We start from the raw sequence: 15,556 nt of genomic DNA, 5'->3' as shown, positions 1-15,556 counted from the left end.
ACCCCAAATCCTGTATCGTTTCAGTAACACTCTCTCCCCTATTTCGCGATAATACAAAACGTGCTGCTCTTCCGTGAACTTTTTCGATGTACTCCGTCAGTCCTATCTGGTAAGGATCCCACACTGCGCACCAGTATTCTAAAAGAGTACGGACTAGCGTAGTGTAGGCAGTCTCTTAAGTAGATCTGTTACATTTTCTAAGTGTCCTGCCAATAAAACACAGTCTTTGGTTAGCCTTACCCATAACATTTTCTACGTGTTCTTTCCAATTTAAGTTGTTCGTAATAGTAATTCCTAGATATTTAGTTGAGTTTACAGCCTTTAGATTTGACTGATTTATCATGTAACCGAAGTTTAACGGATTCCTTTTAGCATTCATGTGGATGACCTCACACTTTTCGTTATTTAGGGTCGACCGTCAATTTTTCTAAATCGTTTTGCAGTTTGTTCTGATCTTCTGATGACCTCACCAGCCGATAAACGACTGTGTCGTCTGCAAACAACTTGCATCTCCCATGGACATGTCAAGATTTATGATGACACCAACTTGTTGCAACAGTCCAACACCTTCTGGATTGTATTCTAAAAGAGACTGCAGAAATCTGACTACATAACGTACTACGGTAATAAACAGACAACAGTTTTCTATAAAGCAAGGCCTGAGAGCCATCCTTCAGCCTGGTCAAAGCACATAGGTAGTCTGCATGGAAATCCATTCTCATCATGGCAGCTGAAGAGGACAAGGACGTGTCGCCAGCGCGCCAGAGTCTCGTGCCTGTTGCTGATGGCAAAGGGACTAAAGATAACAGATCGTGCCCCGTAGGTGTGCTTCCCCCACCATTGCGCCAGGTCCACACTCAGAGACGACCGACTAGAGACCAGCGACAGGAAGGAGGGGCTATAAGGGCAGCGCCCGTCAGAAGACAATCAGTCATCAGAAATGCCTGAAGATTGTAAGAAGTCTGCTTGCCAAAAAATCGCACTTTCTAGTCGATGCTACTCAGCTGAATACCCAAGAAACATTCCTAATCTTTCTAAAAATGTAGTATCTCATACAAAAACAAGTCTCATTTGGCATCGATTTCAATAAACCACTCAGCTGTAATAACCTTTAATAACGTCTTTTGATATAACGGTATTCTTGACATGACCAATAAGGAGACACTTGCAAATAATAAAAGCCTGCCCCTTCTAAAACACCATCATATGGAGAGGATTAGCAACAAACGTAATCAGTCTGACTATCCTTTTGATAGTTGATTATGAAAATTTTACATAGATTAACAAGACATTCTCACTTTCACTGGGCTTATTCTACAGTGTGATGAATGGAAGCTTCCTCTTAAATGTGGAAAATTGTTAGCTAATGCAGACGAGTAGGAGAAACAATCTTGTAATGTTTAAATACGGCATTAGCAATGAAGCCTACTCCTGAACACAGCCACTTTGATTAAATAGCTAGGCATACTGTAGTAAAGCAACATGGAATGGAATGAATATGTCATGTCGGTTGTAGGGAAGGTGAATGGTCGACTTAAGTTTATTCGGAGAATTTTAGGAAAGTGTGGATCATCTAGAAAGAAGAACGCATACAGAATACATACGCAACACGTTTCTGAATGATGCTTAAGTGTTTGGGAGCCACACTAGGTCAAATGGCTCTGAGCACTATGCGAATTAACTTCTGAGGTCATTAGTTGCCTAGAACTTAGAACTAATTAAACCTAACTAACCTAGGGACATCACACACATCCATGCCCGAGGCAGGATTCGAACCAGCGGCCGTAACGGTCGCTCGGCTCCAGACTGTAGCGCCTAGAACCGCACGGCCATTCCGGCAGGCCACACTAGGTCAGATTAAAGGCAGACATAGCTGCACTTCAGATTCGTTACTAGCACGTTCAGTTAAATCCGAGTATTATGGAAATGTTACATTAATTTAGGCAGAGTCGAGGGTAGGAACAAGATGAATTTTTTGCAAAATACTGTTGAGAAAATTTAGAAAACCAGCATACAGACTGCAGAATGATCCTACTATCACCAAATCCTACAGTACCAACATACAAGGCGTGTTTTTTTAAGTAAGGTCCGTTTGAACATGAGTACTTCACAAAGTACATACTTCACTCTATTTTTCGACATATTTGCCAAGTTTGTTCAAACACATATAATACCTCTCAACCAATTTTAAAATACCCTCTTCATAAAAACTTGCCACCTGCTCCGATAACCAAGAGTTCACTGCTGTTTTCACGTCGTCGTCATCATTGTAACGGTTGCCACTGAGGTGTTGTTTGAGGTGGAGGAACAGATGGTAATCGCTCGGCACAAGATCAGGACTGTAGGGTGGGTGGTCTAAAACTTCCCACCCAAAACTGTCCAATAAATCGCGGATCTGACCTGCAGTGTGAGGTCTTGCATTGTCATGCAGAAGGACAATTCTCTTTGTCAGCATGCCATGTCTTTTGTTTTGAATCATTCTGGGCTGGCAGTATGTTTCTGCATTGGTAGTGGCTTCTTGCTGCATGAAGTCGACCAACAAAACACCATGCCTATCCCAAAACACCAACGCCATGATTTTGTGCTGGGACAGAGTGTGTTTGGCCTTCACCGTTACAGACGAGTGTGTGCGTTGGGCATTATATGCGAAACCCATGTTTCGTCTCCAGTTACGATCTCACTCAAGAAGCCATCACCTTCTTCGTGATAATGAGTCAAGAACTTCATCGCACACTCAAATCTTTGGTTTCTGTGGTCTTCTGTTAGGAGTTTTGGGACCCAATTGGAGCAAAGTTTCCTAAACTTTAGGTGTTCAAAAACGATGTTGTAAAGTACTGATCTCAACACATCAGGAAATTCGTTTGAGAGACCTGTTGTTGTGAAGCGCCTGTTCTCACAAATCCACGCTTCAACTGAAGCCACCAAATCGTTTGTAATCAAAGAAGGGCGATCGGGGCAGTCCTCATCATGGACGTTGTCGTGGCCATCTTTGAATTCTCGTACCCATGTACGCACTTTGCTTTCATTCATAACAATAACACTGTACACTTCGCAAATCTGTCCTTGCTGACATTCCCGGCGGGGTCAGGGATTTTCTCTGCCTCGTGATGGCTGGGTGTTGTGTGCTGTCCTTAGGTTAGTTAGGTTTAAGTAGTTCTAAGTTCTAGGGGACTTATGACCACAGCAGTTGAGTCCCATAGTGCTCAGAGCCATTTGAACCATTTGAACCTTGCTGACAAAAATCGTATCACTGAGTGAACCTCACACACGGCGGGCGAGTTGATAGTTTTAAATATTTTGAAAGCACAGAACAGAACTGTACAGGTCAGCTACAGAGCTGAAACTGAGCACAGTTGTTCCCGAGGCATGCTGGTACACGAGGCACGCGCTCGTTGCGGTATGCGCGCGAACTGCTGGTGCCTATAACAAAACGGACCTTACTTTAAAAAACACGCCTCGCACTTCCCGCACATGGGCTACATAGACAAGAAACAATAACCTATGCTTGTATAGAAACACAGACAGTCCTTTTTTCCCTTAATTGATTTGTGAGCGGAACAGGAAAGTGAATAACTACCAGTAGTACAAGTTAGCCTACTTTTCATCATGCACTGTATAATGCCTTGGGGAGTATGTAATGAGTTGCAAAACTCCGTCAACAAATTCTGGTCTCTGTGTTGGTGAATGTACTGCAATGTAATTAACGTGTATATGGGCAACCGATGGACTGAAAATAAGAAAGTTGTTGACATTGTATCAACATCAAGGGAAGGAGCACTTCCTGAGCTCAGCTAATTTGCATAAAGAAACTAGCCACTGTCTTCCTAAGGGAACCTCTTGACATTCCCCTTACAATAATACAAAACGCAAATCTTGCTGATCAGATGGAAGTTTGAACTATGTTTCTCCAAATACATGTACATCAACAAGTATACCTGCAAACAACTGTTCAGTGCATGATGGATGTTACTTTACATCAAAATCATCTATTCGCTCCTATTCTATTTATGTAATGAGAGAGGGAAATGAGACTGAATAGTTGCCTCTGTACACGCTGTTTGGTTATATCTATTCTGAATATCCACATGCGAGATACCTCATGCAATGGAGGCAGTAGAATTGTTGTGCAGTATACTTCAGATACTGGTACTAGTAATTTGTGCTTACCAAACAGAATTTTACAAGAACAATGGCGCCTTCTTCGAGAAATTGCAAATTAACTTCCGTGAACACCTCTGTTACACTTCCTTTTTGGCTACACTGACATTGTATGATTCTTGAGGCAAATCGCTCAGTTCTTTTGTCGTTTTCTGTCAGAGTCATAGCATTAATATACTTTCACATCTTTGGCAGACTTTGTTTTTAATTGCTAATCAGTTGTCAAAACATCTGATCTCTTGCTACCCGAAACTACCATGTGCTTGTTGCTCTCACAGAGTAAAGGCTGTTGCGGTGGTGTGTTTGAGTTGGATTTGGTGCGTGAGGCCTTGCAGTCGTGTCTCAGGAGGCGGCCTTACTATGGACGCACCGTCATCATCATCGTCGTCTTTGTCATCGTGAGCAACATCATCATACTGATTGGTACGGTAATGTCATCCTTTCTCAGCAGACTAGCTGTATGTTGATAAAATATTAGTCTTTAGCTATATTTGCTTTGTTGCAGGTGAGGCAAATGTCATGTTCCTGTTTCTCAACCAAAAATTCCATTGGACCATTCAGGATGCACAGCTGTTCCAGTTCTACAATAGCGGCGTGACAGCTATAGGTGAGGTGCAACAGACAATGTTTCAATGAGTTCTTACATTTCATTATTTCACAATCATTTGGGGCATTTAAGAACGAGGTGATTGTGGAAGGATGGGACTGTTCTCTTGGTTATGAAACAACAAAAAAGATCAAAAGTGATAATAGTTAGTGGAAAATAAGAAGAGTAATGTTACTGTGTAGCAATATACTCATCGTAGTATCATGAACACACACTTGATGACGCATTTGAAGCATGACCAAAAATTAATATCTAAGCTGCATGTGTATTTCAGGATGGGAAAATAAATTTTAAAAAATTAAAGTGCACTCCGAAACTTTTCAAGTAGCTTCCCTAAGTTAGCTTCATACTTACAGGCGGCCCTGGGAAGAACCAAACTGATAAGTCAGTGTGTTCTATTTGTGTTCAATAAATGACATTCTGGAACGTAGTGAAGTGCACTGAGATTCAGACCCTAATCCTTGTCTCCTTATGCTCTTCAACCAGACACACCTCACATGCTGCCTCAAGGCTGCAATACGCCAGTATCAATTTCCCAGAGCGCACACTGTGGCAATCAATACAGACGTCAGGCCACACATGCACTATCTGATCATAAGTATCTGGATGTCTATTAGTGGACATTAATATAGGATGTGTGCACTCTTTGCCTTAGTGACAGGTTGAAGTCTGTTGGGGACGCTTTCAGTGAGATATCTGAATGTCTGTGGATGAGCGGCAGCCAATTCTTCCTCAAGAACTGAAAGATGTTCCACTGGGTTCAGTTCAGAACTCCAGTTAGGTCACTCCATTCCATTACTGTCCACAAACCATATCCTCTTAGGCAAGGATGGATTGTCATGCTAATACAAACAGTCTTAATTTCCATATTGTTCCGCTACTATACACCGTTCACAATGCTGTAAAATGTGTCCAAATCTTTCCTCATTTAGCGTTTTCTTAAACAATAAGCACAAAACACATCCTTATACATAATACCACCTCCTCTGTACTTCACTGTTAGGTCATTCCATGCCAAGTGGTCTAGAGGTTCCCACATGACCATAATTGATTTTTATGAACTTTTATCAACCACATGTATTCCCAATGAATACTGTTAAAGATCCATAACCATTAATTCAATACTTCCAGAGATTGGTTGGTTACTTCCGAGATTGGTTGGTTGGTTGGTTAATTTGGGGGAGGGGTTCAACCAGCGAGGTCATCGGTCCCATCAGATTTGGAAAGGATGGGTAAGGAAGTTGGCCCTGCCCTTTCAATGGAACCATCCCGGCATTTGGCTGAAGCGATTTAGCGACGTCATGGAGAACCTATTTCATAATGGCCGGATGCAGGTATGAACCATCGTCCTCCCAGTCCAGTGTGCTAACCACTGGGCCACTTTGGTACTTCTGGAGACATAATCATTTGTTTGACCCAATAATGCAGCTATCAACAACACGCCTGTGAGTCTTTGTCAACTTTGAGACATAATATCTCCGGCAATAGATCATCTTGTACAACTTTTTGCGCTCTCCTAAGCGAAATAATAAAAAAAAAAGATTTCGTTGGTGTTTTGCATATGGATAATTTGGAACAAAGTGGGCCAAATAATTGACGCTCGAAAAAATGTGAAGTATTACTTTTAATTTCTCCGGACGTGATTGCAGGATCCACCTGAAACTTTGCACATAACAATTTAACAATACAAGGTCGTAGAATATAAAAATTCATTCTCCTACTGCTTTCCAGAATTTTGCAAACTGAGGGCAAAGTTGACGATTTTTCTAAAAGCACCAGTAATGGCTATTTTTGACCCACTATCGCAAAAAAGAGTCTTCTGGAAACTCTTTTAAACCATTTTTGTTAGAAAGAACATTGTCTAAACCACCCACGAAAACTACATTTGGTTTTGCAATAAAGAACGACAAGGTGATGTAAGGTGACGCTGGAAAAAAATGTGAAGTTTAGCTTTTTCTATTTCCGGAAGAAATTGCGGGAAAAACGTGAAACTTTGCACATGTTAACTCACCAATGCAAGGTATTAGAATATAAAATTTTATTCTCCTACTGCTTTCCAGTAGCTTACAAATAGAGGGCAAAGTTGATTCTGAAAAGTCAAAATATGGCTATTTTCTGCGCACTTTTACAAAATGTTTCCTGCAAACTATTTTAAGCGTTTCCATTAGAAAGACTCTGTTCGAAACCATTTAAAAACTATATTTGGTTTTGCAGTGCGAGCATATAAGGCCCTAAAAAGAAACAAGAAGATGGAGGTGCACTGAAAGTTGGCCCAAATTCTGCTAGTGATAAAATTAAATCTGTCGTCTTTTGTTATGTTCTCCAATCGCTCAGTTCTCTCTGGGGAGTGCTATATCAGACGTCTTGATGACTAGGAAGTGAGATACAGTCTAACAAACTCGAAAAACTTCATAAAAAGTGTGTCTTTCGTCAGGACTCATCGTGACATACGAGGGGGGACCCAAAAGAACCCGGACTCAGAGGGCGATACCACTCGTAGACGTAGTGCAGGGTTCTCACGCTAGATGGTGTTAGTAGAGACCTTCATGAAACAGCTGTGCAGACGGCGTCAGTGTAGAGCTGAACGTGCAAGTGTGGTATTGTGTTTCTCCGACTGTTGGCGGGTTACCTCTGCGAAGTCGTTATGGCAACTTTAAAAGAACAAACAGTGTGTGTGAAATTTTGTTTCCTGCTTAAAAAAACTGCAACGGAGACACACCAAATGCTTCAGGAAGCTTTCCAGGAGGACGCTATGAGCGGCACACAGGTTTTCGTGTGGTTTGGGCGCTTTAAACGTGGTGAGATGTGTGTTGAAGACCAAGCTCGTTCTGGACGCCCTTCAGCATCGCGAAATGAGGAGAACATTGAAAAGGTCCGCCAAAAAGATCAACGAGGATCGTCGCCAAACGATCGACCAAATTTCAGCAGAGACTGGAATCAGTTGGAGCTCATGCCAGTGGATTTTGAGTGAGGATTTGCACATGAGACGTGTTGCTGCTAAATTTGTTCCGCGCCTTCTCATACAGGAGCAAAAAATCATCCGCATGAATGTGTGTCAAGACTTGAAAACAGAGATTGCACGTGATCCAAACTTCTTGAACATAGTCGTTACAGGGGATGAGAGTTGGTGTTACGGGTATGACCCAGAAACCACTCAAGCGTCAAGCCAGTGGAGGACTCTCAACTCTCCCAGACCAAAAAAAGCAAGGCAAGTGAGGTCAAATGTGAAGACGATCATCATTATCTTTTTTGATGTTCATGGAATTCTGCATCGGGAATTCGTACCCCCTGGCCAGACTATTAACCAGCACTTTTACTTGGATGTTTTAAGGCGTCTGCGAGAGGATGTGAGGAGGAAACGCCCGGAACTTTGGCGATCAGGTGGCTGGTTTCTGCATCACGACAACACTCCAGCACACACGGCCTTACAAGTGACCCAGTATTTGGCGTCTCAGAGGTGGTCTGTCGTTCCCCACACTCCGTATTCGCCGGACCTAGCCCCGTGCGACTTTTTCCTATTTCCACAAATGGAAAAAAACGTTGAAAGGGGAGCATTATAACGATGTGGAGGCGGTAAAAACAGCTTCGCAAAGGGCAATGGACAACATCAAACTTGAAGAGTTCCAAACATGCTTCCAACAGTGGGAAAATAGACTTGACAAGTGCATCGCATGTAATGGAGAGTATTTTGAAGGTGACTGAAGTAATTTTGTAAAAAGGGTCATCAATAAATTTTTTATGACAATCCTGTTTCTTTTAGGTCCCTCCTCGTATTCCAATCTGTTATAACTACAAATAAAACTGGTTACAAACGTAACAAAGTAACTGTCTATTACACAGGCAGGAGAGATCACGATAGTAAACTGTTGCATAACAACTGCAGCACACATCGTATACCGTATTAGCCTGAAGGTTACACGTTGTGTAAATAATGCCTAAGTTCACAGCAGTCTTCCTGACAGTTTTTGGAATTTATTCATGTCGTAGATAATTATTAGTACATCATTTTATTGTGTAATGCTACTGATGTGCTAGTTTAATTCTGGTTTAAGGTATGGTGCACTTGTGTTAGCATAGTTTGCAGTTAATGTGGAACGTTCGTGTACATATGAAACATTGTATAAGTGTTTTGTAATGGTTCATGCTTTCTTAAACATGCTGGAGCCTTTTAAAGTGAGAAAACCAGCATCTTCATTGCCTTTGGAACCATGCACAACAGCTGTGCGACAGCAGCCATGGGTGAAACTTTCTTCACCACATGTTCCCAAACCTGACAAAGGTTCCTTTACACTTTACCCCAAACTGATGATACATTTATACAGGCCTAAGAGACAGAGGCCAAAGCTAGAAGAGGTCTCATTTAGGATCTTAACCCTTAAATGCATGATTTTTTATTTCAAGCTGTAAAAATTACCATGTTTAGTTTATAGTGCCTACATTTCGAAAAAAATATTGAAAAATTTTTTAAATTAAATTAACAAAGCACTATTGTTGAAAATCGCTTTGTAGCTGATCAGCTACATTTTGAGTTAACACCTTACGAGCCACAATAAATGTGCTTATTTTGCTCCCTCAATTTTGACCAAATCTCTCGTAATTTAATTGTTGATTATGATTAAATACTTTGTATAGGAAGGGAAAAATCCTAAAATAATAAATAGGACATTAATGTTGTAAATATTGAGCATTTATTGTATATTTTATACACTTTTATATATGAACAATAAGGTATCTAGTTCCAACAGGTTTGTACCCAAGCATGTGATAATCACTTTACATGAAAAGTTTGAAAACACTTCTTTTGTTTGTGCAAACACAATGCAACTGCACATTTATTACATTGAACCCAGGAAAATCCCTTGCATCCTGGCATTTTGCACCTCTGTCTCACTTGCAAGTACGAAGGCAGGTGACCTACTTGATCCAGCCTTACATCTTGTGGAGGTACATGTGCTGTGGGCCCCTTTGTCTTCTTAGCTTGTATTTGGTTTTCGAGTTCATTACTTGGCCTTCCACGTTTTGCTGAAGTTTGACCTGAGCGACACAAACAGTGAGCAATTTCCATTCGAAATTCGGAGAGTTTCATAGTTCTCCTAATCCCTTTGGTTTCTGCTACTCTCCTATACAACAGCCAGGAATTGACTACTCCCATGTCCAGGAGATGGTAAAACAATCTTATATACCATTTTCGACTTTTCACAAGAATTTTATGTCGACCCATTATGCTGTCAAGAAGGTCAACACCTCCCATATGTTTATTGTAGAGCTTAATTATTTGTGGACAAGGTATTGTTATTCTTGACTTTGTTTTTTTGTCATACCTCCCTGCTTCATGAATAGGCTGCTGTCCAGCAAGTGTAGAAAGCAACATCACACTCTTGTTATCTTTCCACACTACATTTGATATGTCGACACCATCCACTGTTGCGACGCGCTCTACTGATGCACCTCATGCCATTTTCTTCAGCTCAGCTTCTGAAGGGAGCTTGCAGTCTGGCACTCTGTTTCTTCTGACTGTCCCAAGTGAGTAAATTCCTTGTTTATGTAACCATACAAGCAGTGGCAGACTTGTGTAATAATTGTCACAGTACAGTTTGTGGTTCATATTTCTTGGTAGTATCCTACTGAGTCGAACTACAACATTTGCACTTGCTCCCAAGTCTTCCTCCCCAGTCACTCTTTTTTCTGGTTCATTTTCATCTCCAGTGAAAATCTCAAAATCGTAGGCATAACCAGATATGCCACTAATAACAAATAATTTGTATCCATATTTATGAGGCTTGTTTGGCATGTATTGTTTCAAATAACTTCTAGCCTTTGTTGAACATATCTGTTCATCAACAGAAACACACTCCTCAACAGGTATTGTTTGAAACCGAGATCTCATCAATTCTATTATGGGTCTTATCTTGAAGAGTCTATCATGACCTTTTTCACCCCTGGGTATCATTGCATTGTTGTCATTGAAGTGAAGAAACTTACGTATTTGCTCATACTGACTCACTGTCATTGTTGTCTTGATCAGATGAGTACCAGTAACTTCTCCCCAGTAATCCCTCGTATTAGGTACATGAACTATTGACATTACAAGACAGATGCCTATAAATTTTTTTATGTCATCACAGGATAAATCTATTGGTCTATCAGGATTACACTGCACACTGTATCTATGAGACTCTTCGACAATTAGATCAAACAATTTAGATGGAAATATATGTTTGAAGAATTGGTATGGAGTATTTAAGTTTATTACTTCTTCTGGTAACGAAGTATTGCCATGAAATTTTGACTGCAGTTCGGGAATAATCAACTGTTTATCTTTCCAAACCACACTCCTGCTGTTTTTGGTAACATTTTTGCTGCTGCATGGCAGTTTCAGAGCATTATCAGACAACTGTGACGTCGATTCCTTCATTATAACATCAGATTGTCTTGTTCCAGAAACATCTTCAGTCCTAATTACTGGTACTTGACTTTCTTCGTCACTACTGTCACTATCACAATCAACAGATTCTGGAGCAACATATGTCTCATCTTGAATGGAATCGTCAGAGAAACACTCAAGATCGTCATCACTGCTTAGTGGAATCTCTAACCATTCCAGAAGCATTTCTTCTTGACTCTTTCGAGACATTTTTACGTCAGCGCCTGAAATGCAGTAAATGAAAAATGTAGCTGATAAGCTACATACACAAAAACAGGCCTCATTTCAAATCTATCGCAAAGACACTCGAATTAACTGTTTACACCATATCTACTTACGTTTTCAAAATGAAAAAGTAATTTTCAAACCCAGAAATCAGTGCACAAACACCAAAAACCATGGAGGTATAAGGAGCCAAAAACACACCTCAACTTTCCGCCAAAACACACACTTGGCAGTATGTCCACACAGCTCACTGTCGAACTGCTTCAGCTCGTCCTGCCATCTATGATCGCTATGAAGAACTACTAGAAACTGCAGCGGAGTGTATACACTTAGCTACATAACGAATTTGATCGAAAATGTTTCTCCATATGGAATAAATCGAAGAAATGAGGTCTGTAGCTTATCAGCTACAGTATGCATTAAAGGGTTAAGCTTATGTTTACTTCAAGCTACTTGACTGTTTTTCAGAATTCACTAATTTGCTGTAGGATGTCACGAGGAAATCAATAGTCTCGGCCAGATGATGTCACTGATGGCAAAAAATTTTGATAAGACAGAACCCAAAAAACTACTGTTAAAATGTGATTACCTCAAATTATTAGAACCACAAAAAAGAGAAACTATTCTTTTTACGGAATTTCGATTCCATTCCATTTTTTATAAAAAGAATTTTGTAGAGGTGAATGCCAAGGGTGTACCCAGGATCTGAACTTGGGGGGGGGGGGGGGGGGCAGGTCATACTAGTCTCAGGAAACAAGGACTCGAGACAACATACGGCATTTCTTATTAAATAAAACAGTAAACTAGTGAAAAACTCTGAATATCTTACGGGGGGGCAGCTGCCCCCACCCTTGCCCCTCGTTGGGTACGCCCATGGTGAATGCTGTAGAAGTGTCTAGAAAACAACTTACTTGCAATTTTTCAGACTCGAGTTCATTTCCTAGTCATCGGGACTTTTAATATTATCTTCCACAGAGCATACTAAACAATTGCAGAACATAATAAGAAAACATTGGATTTAATTTGAGTACCGGTACCAGCACAATATGGGTGCATTTCTCTGCATCTCCACCTTGTTCTCTTTTGTAGGACCTTACATGCTCGCATTGCAAAACCAAAAATTGTGTCTTAGTTAGTTTAGAATACGGTCTTTCTGGTGAAAATGATTTGAAAGAGATCGCAGAAAACTTTTTTTGTGAATGTGGTCTAAAAACGGCCATTTTTCGAATTTTTAGAAAAATCGTCATGTTTGCCTTCAGTAGACAAATTGTTATAAAGTAGTAAGAGAATAAAATTTTATATTCTAAGACTTTGTATCGGTGAGTTATTACGGGCAAAGTTTCAAGTTTATCCCACAGTTATTGTCGGAGATAGAAGAAGCTAAACATCACATCTCTTTCTAGGGTCTACTTTTTTTGTACGACTTCGTTTCACATTCTTATTTTTTAGGGCCTTTTAAGCTTGCATTGCAAAACCAAATACAGTTTTAGGTGGTTTAGAATAGGGTGCTTCTAATCAAAACAGATTAGATGAGTTTACAGAAGACTCTTTTTTGTAATAGTGGGCCAAAAATAGCAATTTCTAGCGTTTGTAGAAAAATCGTCAACTTCAATCACAATTTGTAAACTATTGGAAAGCTGTAGCAGAATGACATTTTATATTCTGAGATCTTATATTGATAAGTTATTATACGCATAGTTTTAGGTGGACCCCGTAATTAGTTCCGGAGATATTTAAAGCTGAACTGCACATTTTTTCGAGTGTCTATTTTTTTTGGCCCACTTTGCTTCAAGTGTCTATACGCAAAACGCCCAGGTAATCTCTTTTTATTACTTCGCTGAAGAGAGCGCAAAAAGTTGTACAAGATGACCCAGTTTTGTTTCTTTCAAGAAAATATTACCGGAGATATTATGGCTGAAAATAGCCGAAGACTCACGTGTGCACTGTTGATAGCTGCGCCACGGGGTCAAACAAATGATTAAGTCTCTGGAAGTATTGAATTGATGATCATGAATTTTCAATAATGTTCATTGGGTACATATACAAAATTTCATCAATATCTGTGACGGTCATGTGGGAACTTTTGCCAAAATTATAGTACTTGGAATGGAATGGCCCTGTTGGCACTGCACATGGTGACAGGTTATGTTCTCCAGGCTTTGGCCAAACCCAAACCCTTCCATCAGGTTGCCACAGGGTATAATGTGATTCGTCACTAGAAATTACTTGTTACCAGACATCCACTGTCCAGTGGCACCACTTTTTACACAGCTTCAGCTGTCACTTAGCATTAACTAAAGACATGTGTAGCTCATGCGATTTTTTATGGTCACCATCTATAATGCTCGATGGTACCTGTCTACCAGTACATGAGATATGCCTGGTCTTGATTCAGCTGTGGTTATCCCTTTGCGTTTCCACTTCACAGTCACATCACCAACAGTCGGCTAGGACAGGTTTAGAAGGGCTGAAATTCCCCCGATGGATTTGTTACTCAGGTGACATGAAATGGTTAGACCACATTCAAAGTCTGTGAGCTCTCATGACTACTCATTCTGCTGTTACTGCATCTCTGCTGACTGCACCATAATCCCCACCTCCTTTCATACCAACAGGTCTGCCGCCCATGATGTCTAGAGATGAGTTCCGCACTGTACAGAACTGTATGGTTCTGATCAGATAGTGAATTGTCTTAGTCACTTGTATCCAAAAACGCTTCTGAGCCATGATGTAGATGCTCAACAGTTTGTAAGACAATCATACTTAAAGACGTCTGTGGACTACCCAATCCCAGTCCTTTGGATATGGCGTACTCTGAGGTGGGCTGTAGACATAATGTACAGGTGCACTTGGTAGTGACTCCTGAGATGGAGTGAGAGAAGCTTCGCAAACATGAACACGGCAGTACTGTCAATATATCATGTACCAGTCATTTGGGGTATCAATACTTGATAGAATCAAAGCTCCATTCACATCCACAATGAAGCCCTTGGACTGACAACTTGGGCTTTACTCCAATAATTGTCTGTGGATTACACAGGTCTTCATGTGCTGGTAACAGGAATACATTGGCAGCAGAAATGTGTAGCAGAGGTAAACATTAGTTTTCTCGGCAGCCATTTGCCAAACACAGGGGTGTAATAGCACAAATACAAGTACTCAAGTACAATTTCTACAAGTTCCATGGGAAATGGCCAGGAAACTAGGATGATCTGATCTTGACAGTGGGCAGATCTTGCCTGTCCAGAACTTGCATCCATATTCACTGTATATGCATTGGAAGCAGCACCTGTATATAGTTCTCATGGGGTCTGCTTAGAGGGTTCACTGCAGACTGCTGGCTAAAGATGCTCCTCTTCAAGGAGTGCAGTTTTTTAATAGGATATCTGCAATAAGAGATTCGGCAAAGCTAATGCCTGTTGGTGGAGTATGCAGTGCATGTCTAAATATGTCCAATATATTTCTTTTCAATAGTCTATTTTTTGTCCTTGTATTTTCTTCTGCTCTTAGAAAGAACCCACTGCATTTAGTGGCCAGTGATTTCAATCTAACATCGTCTGTCTCATAGCTAATGTCACGTGCAAGTTGGATAGCATTTGCTCTTATTGAAATTACTCATTTAATGCCTAATGATTTTCCAAATCTCCATGCTTTTATTTCTGAACTTTTAAATTCTCTGTAGATAATACATAGGTTTTGCTTTTTTTTTATGACAAACTGAAAAATTTTGCAGTATCACTTGTAGTGTACTGAAAAGTCTTGATTACAACTAGTGCTCTCAATTAAGTAAAGCTCTCTATTCCTGGCACAAGATACTGTACTTTGATCTCAGATGTTAGCCATCCTTTCTCATAGTTTCTGCTACAACTATCCCTTATGCAAGGTAAAGAGAAACTGGATTCATTGTGTTTTGGAAAGAATTAAATTTGTGCACTTTGAACTTACTAAACTTTTTCCCATTATGTTTCCAGTAAACTCTTTCTCAACATTTTTGTGACTAAATGAATTATAATTTTGAAATATTGGTGTTCTGTTTCTGGAATGGTTTCTGAGTGAGGCCATGTTTTAAAGTTTGATTGTTGTTTATAGTTCTATATTTGTTTTATATGGGATGTATATGTCCCGCTGGAGAGGAAATATAT

General features: G+C 40.3%; 1 protein-coding gene across 1 annotated transcript in view; it reads left to right on the top strand.

Annotated features, from left to right (window-relative positions):
• The window catches only part of LOC126162503 (thymic stromal cotransporter protein-like), a 102,374-nt gene that overhangs the window by 25,085 nt on the left and 61,733 nt on the right, over positions 1–15,556 (top strand). The window contains exons 3-4 of the mRNA XM_049919055.1: positions 4,437–4,581; positions 4,664–4,765. Coding sequence (XP_049775012.1) covers positions 4,437–4,581; positions 4,664–4,765 — 247 coding nt within the window. The remainder of the gene's footprint in view (positions 1–4,436; positions 4,582–4,663; positions 4,766–15,556) is intronic.

The sequence above is a fragment of the Schistocerca cancellata genome, chromosome 1 (assembly GCF_023864275.1).
Source record: "Schistocerca cancellata isolate TAMUIC-IGC-003103 chromosome 1, iqSchCanc2.1, whole genome shotgun sequence".
NCBI classification, from domain to species: Eukaryota; Metazoa; Arthropoda; class Insecta; order Orthoptera; family Acrididae; genus Schistocerca; species Schistocerca cancellata.
This window is presented reverse-complemented; position numbering and strand designations above follow the sequence as displayed.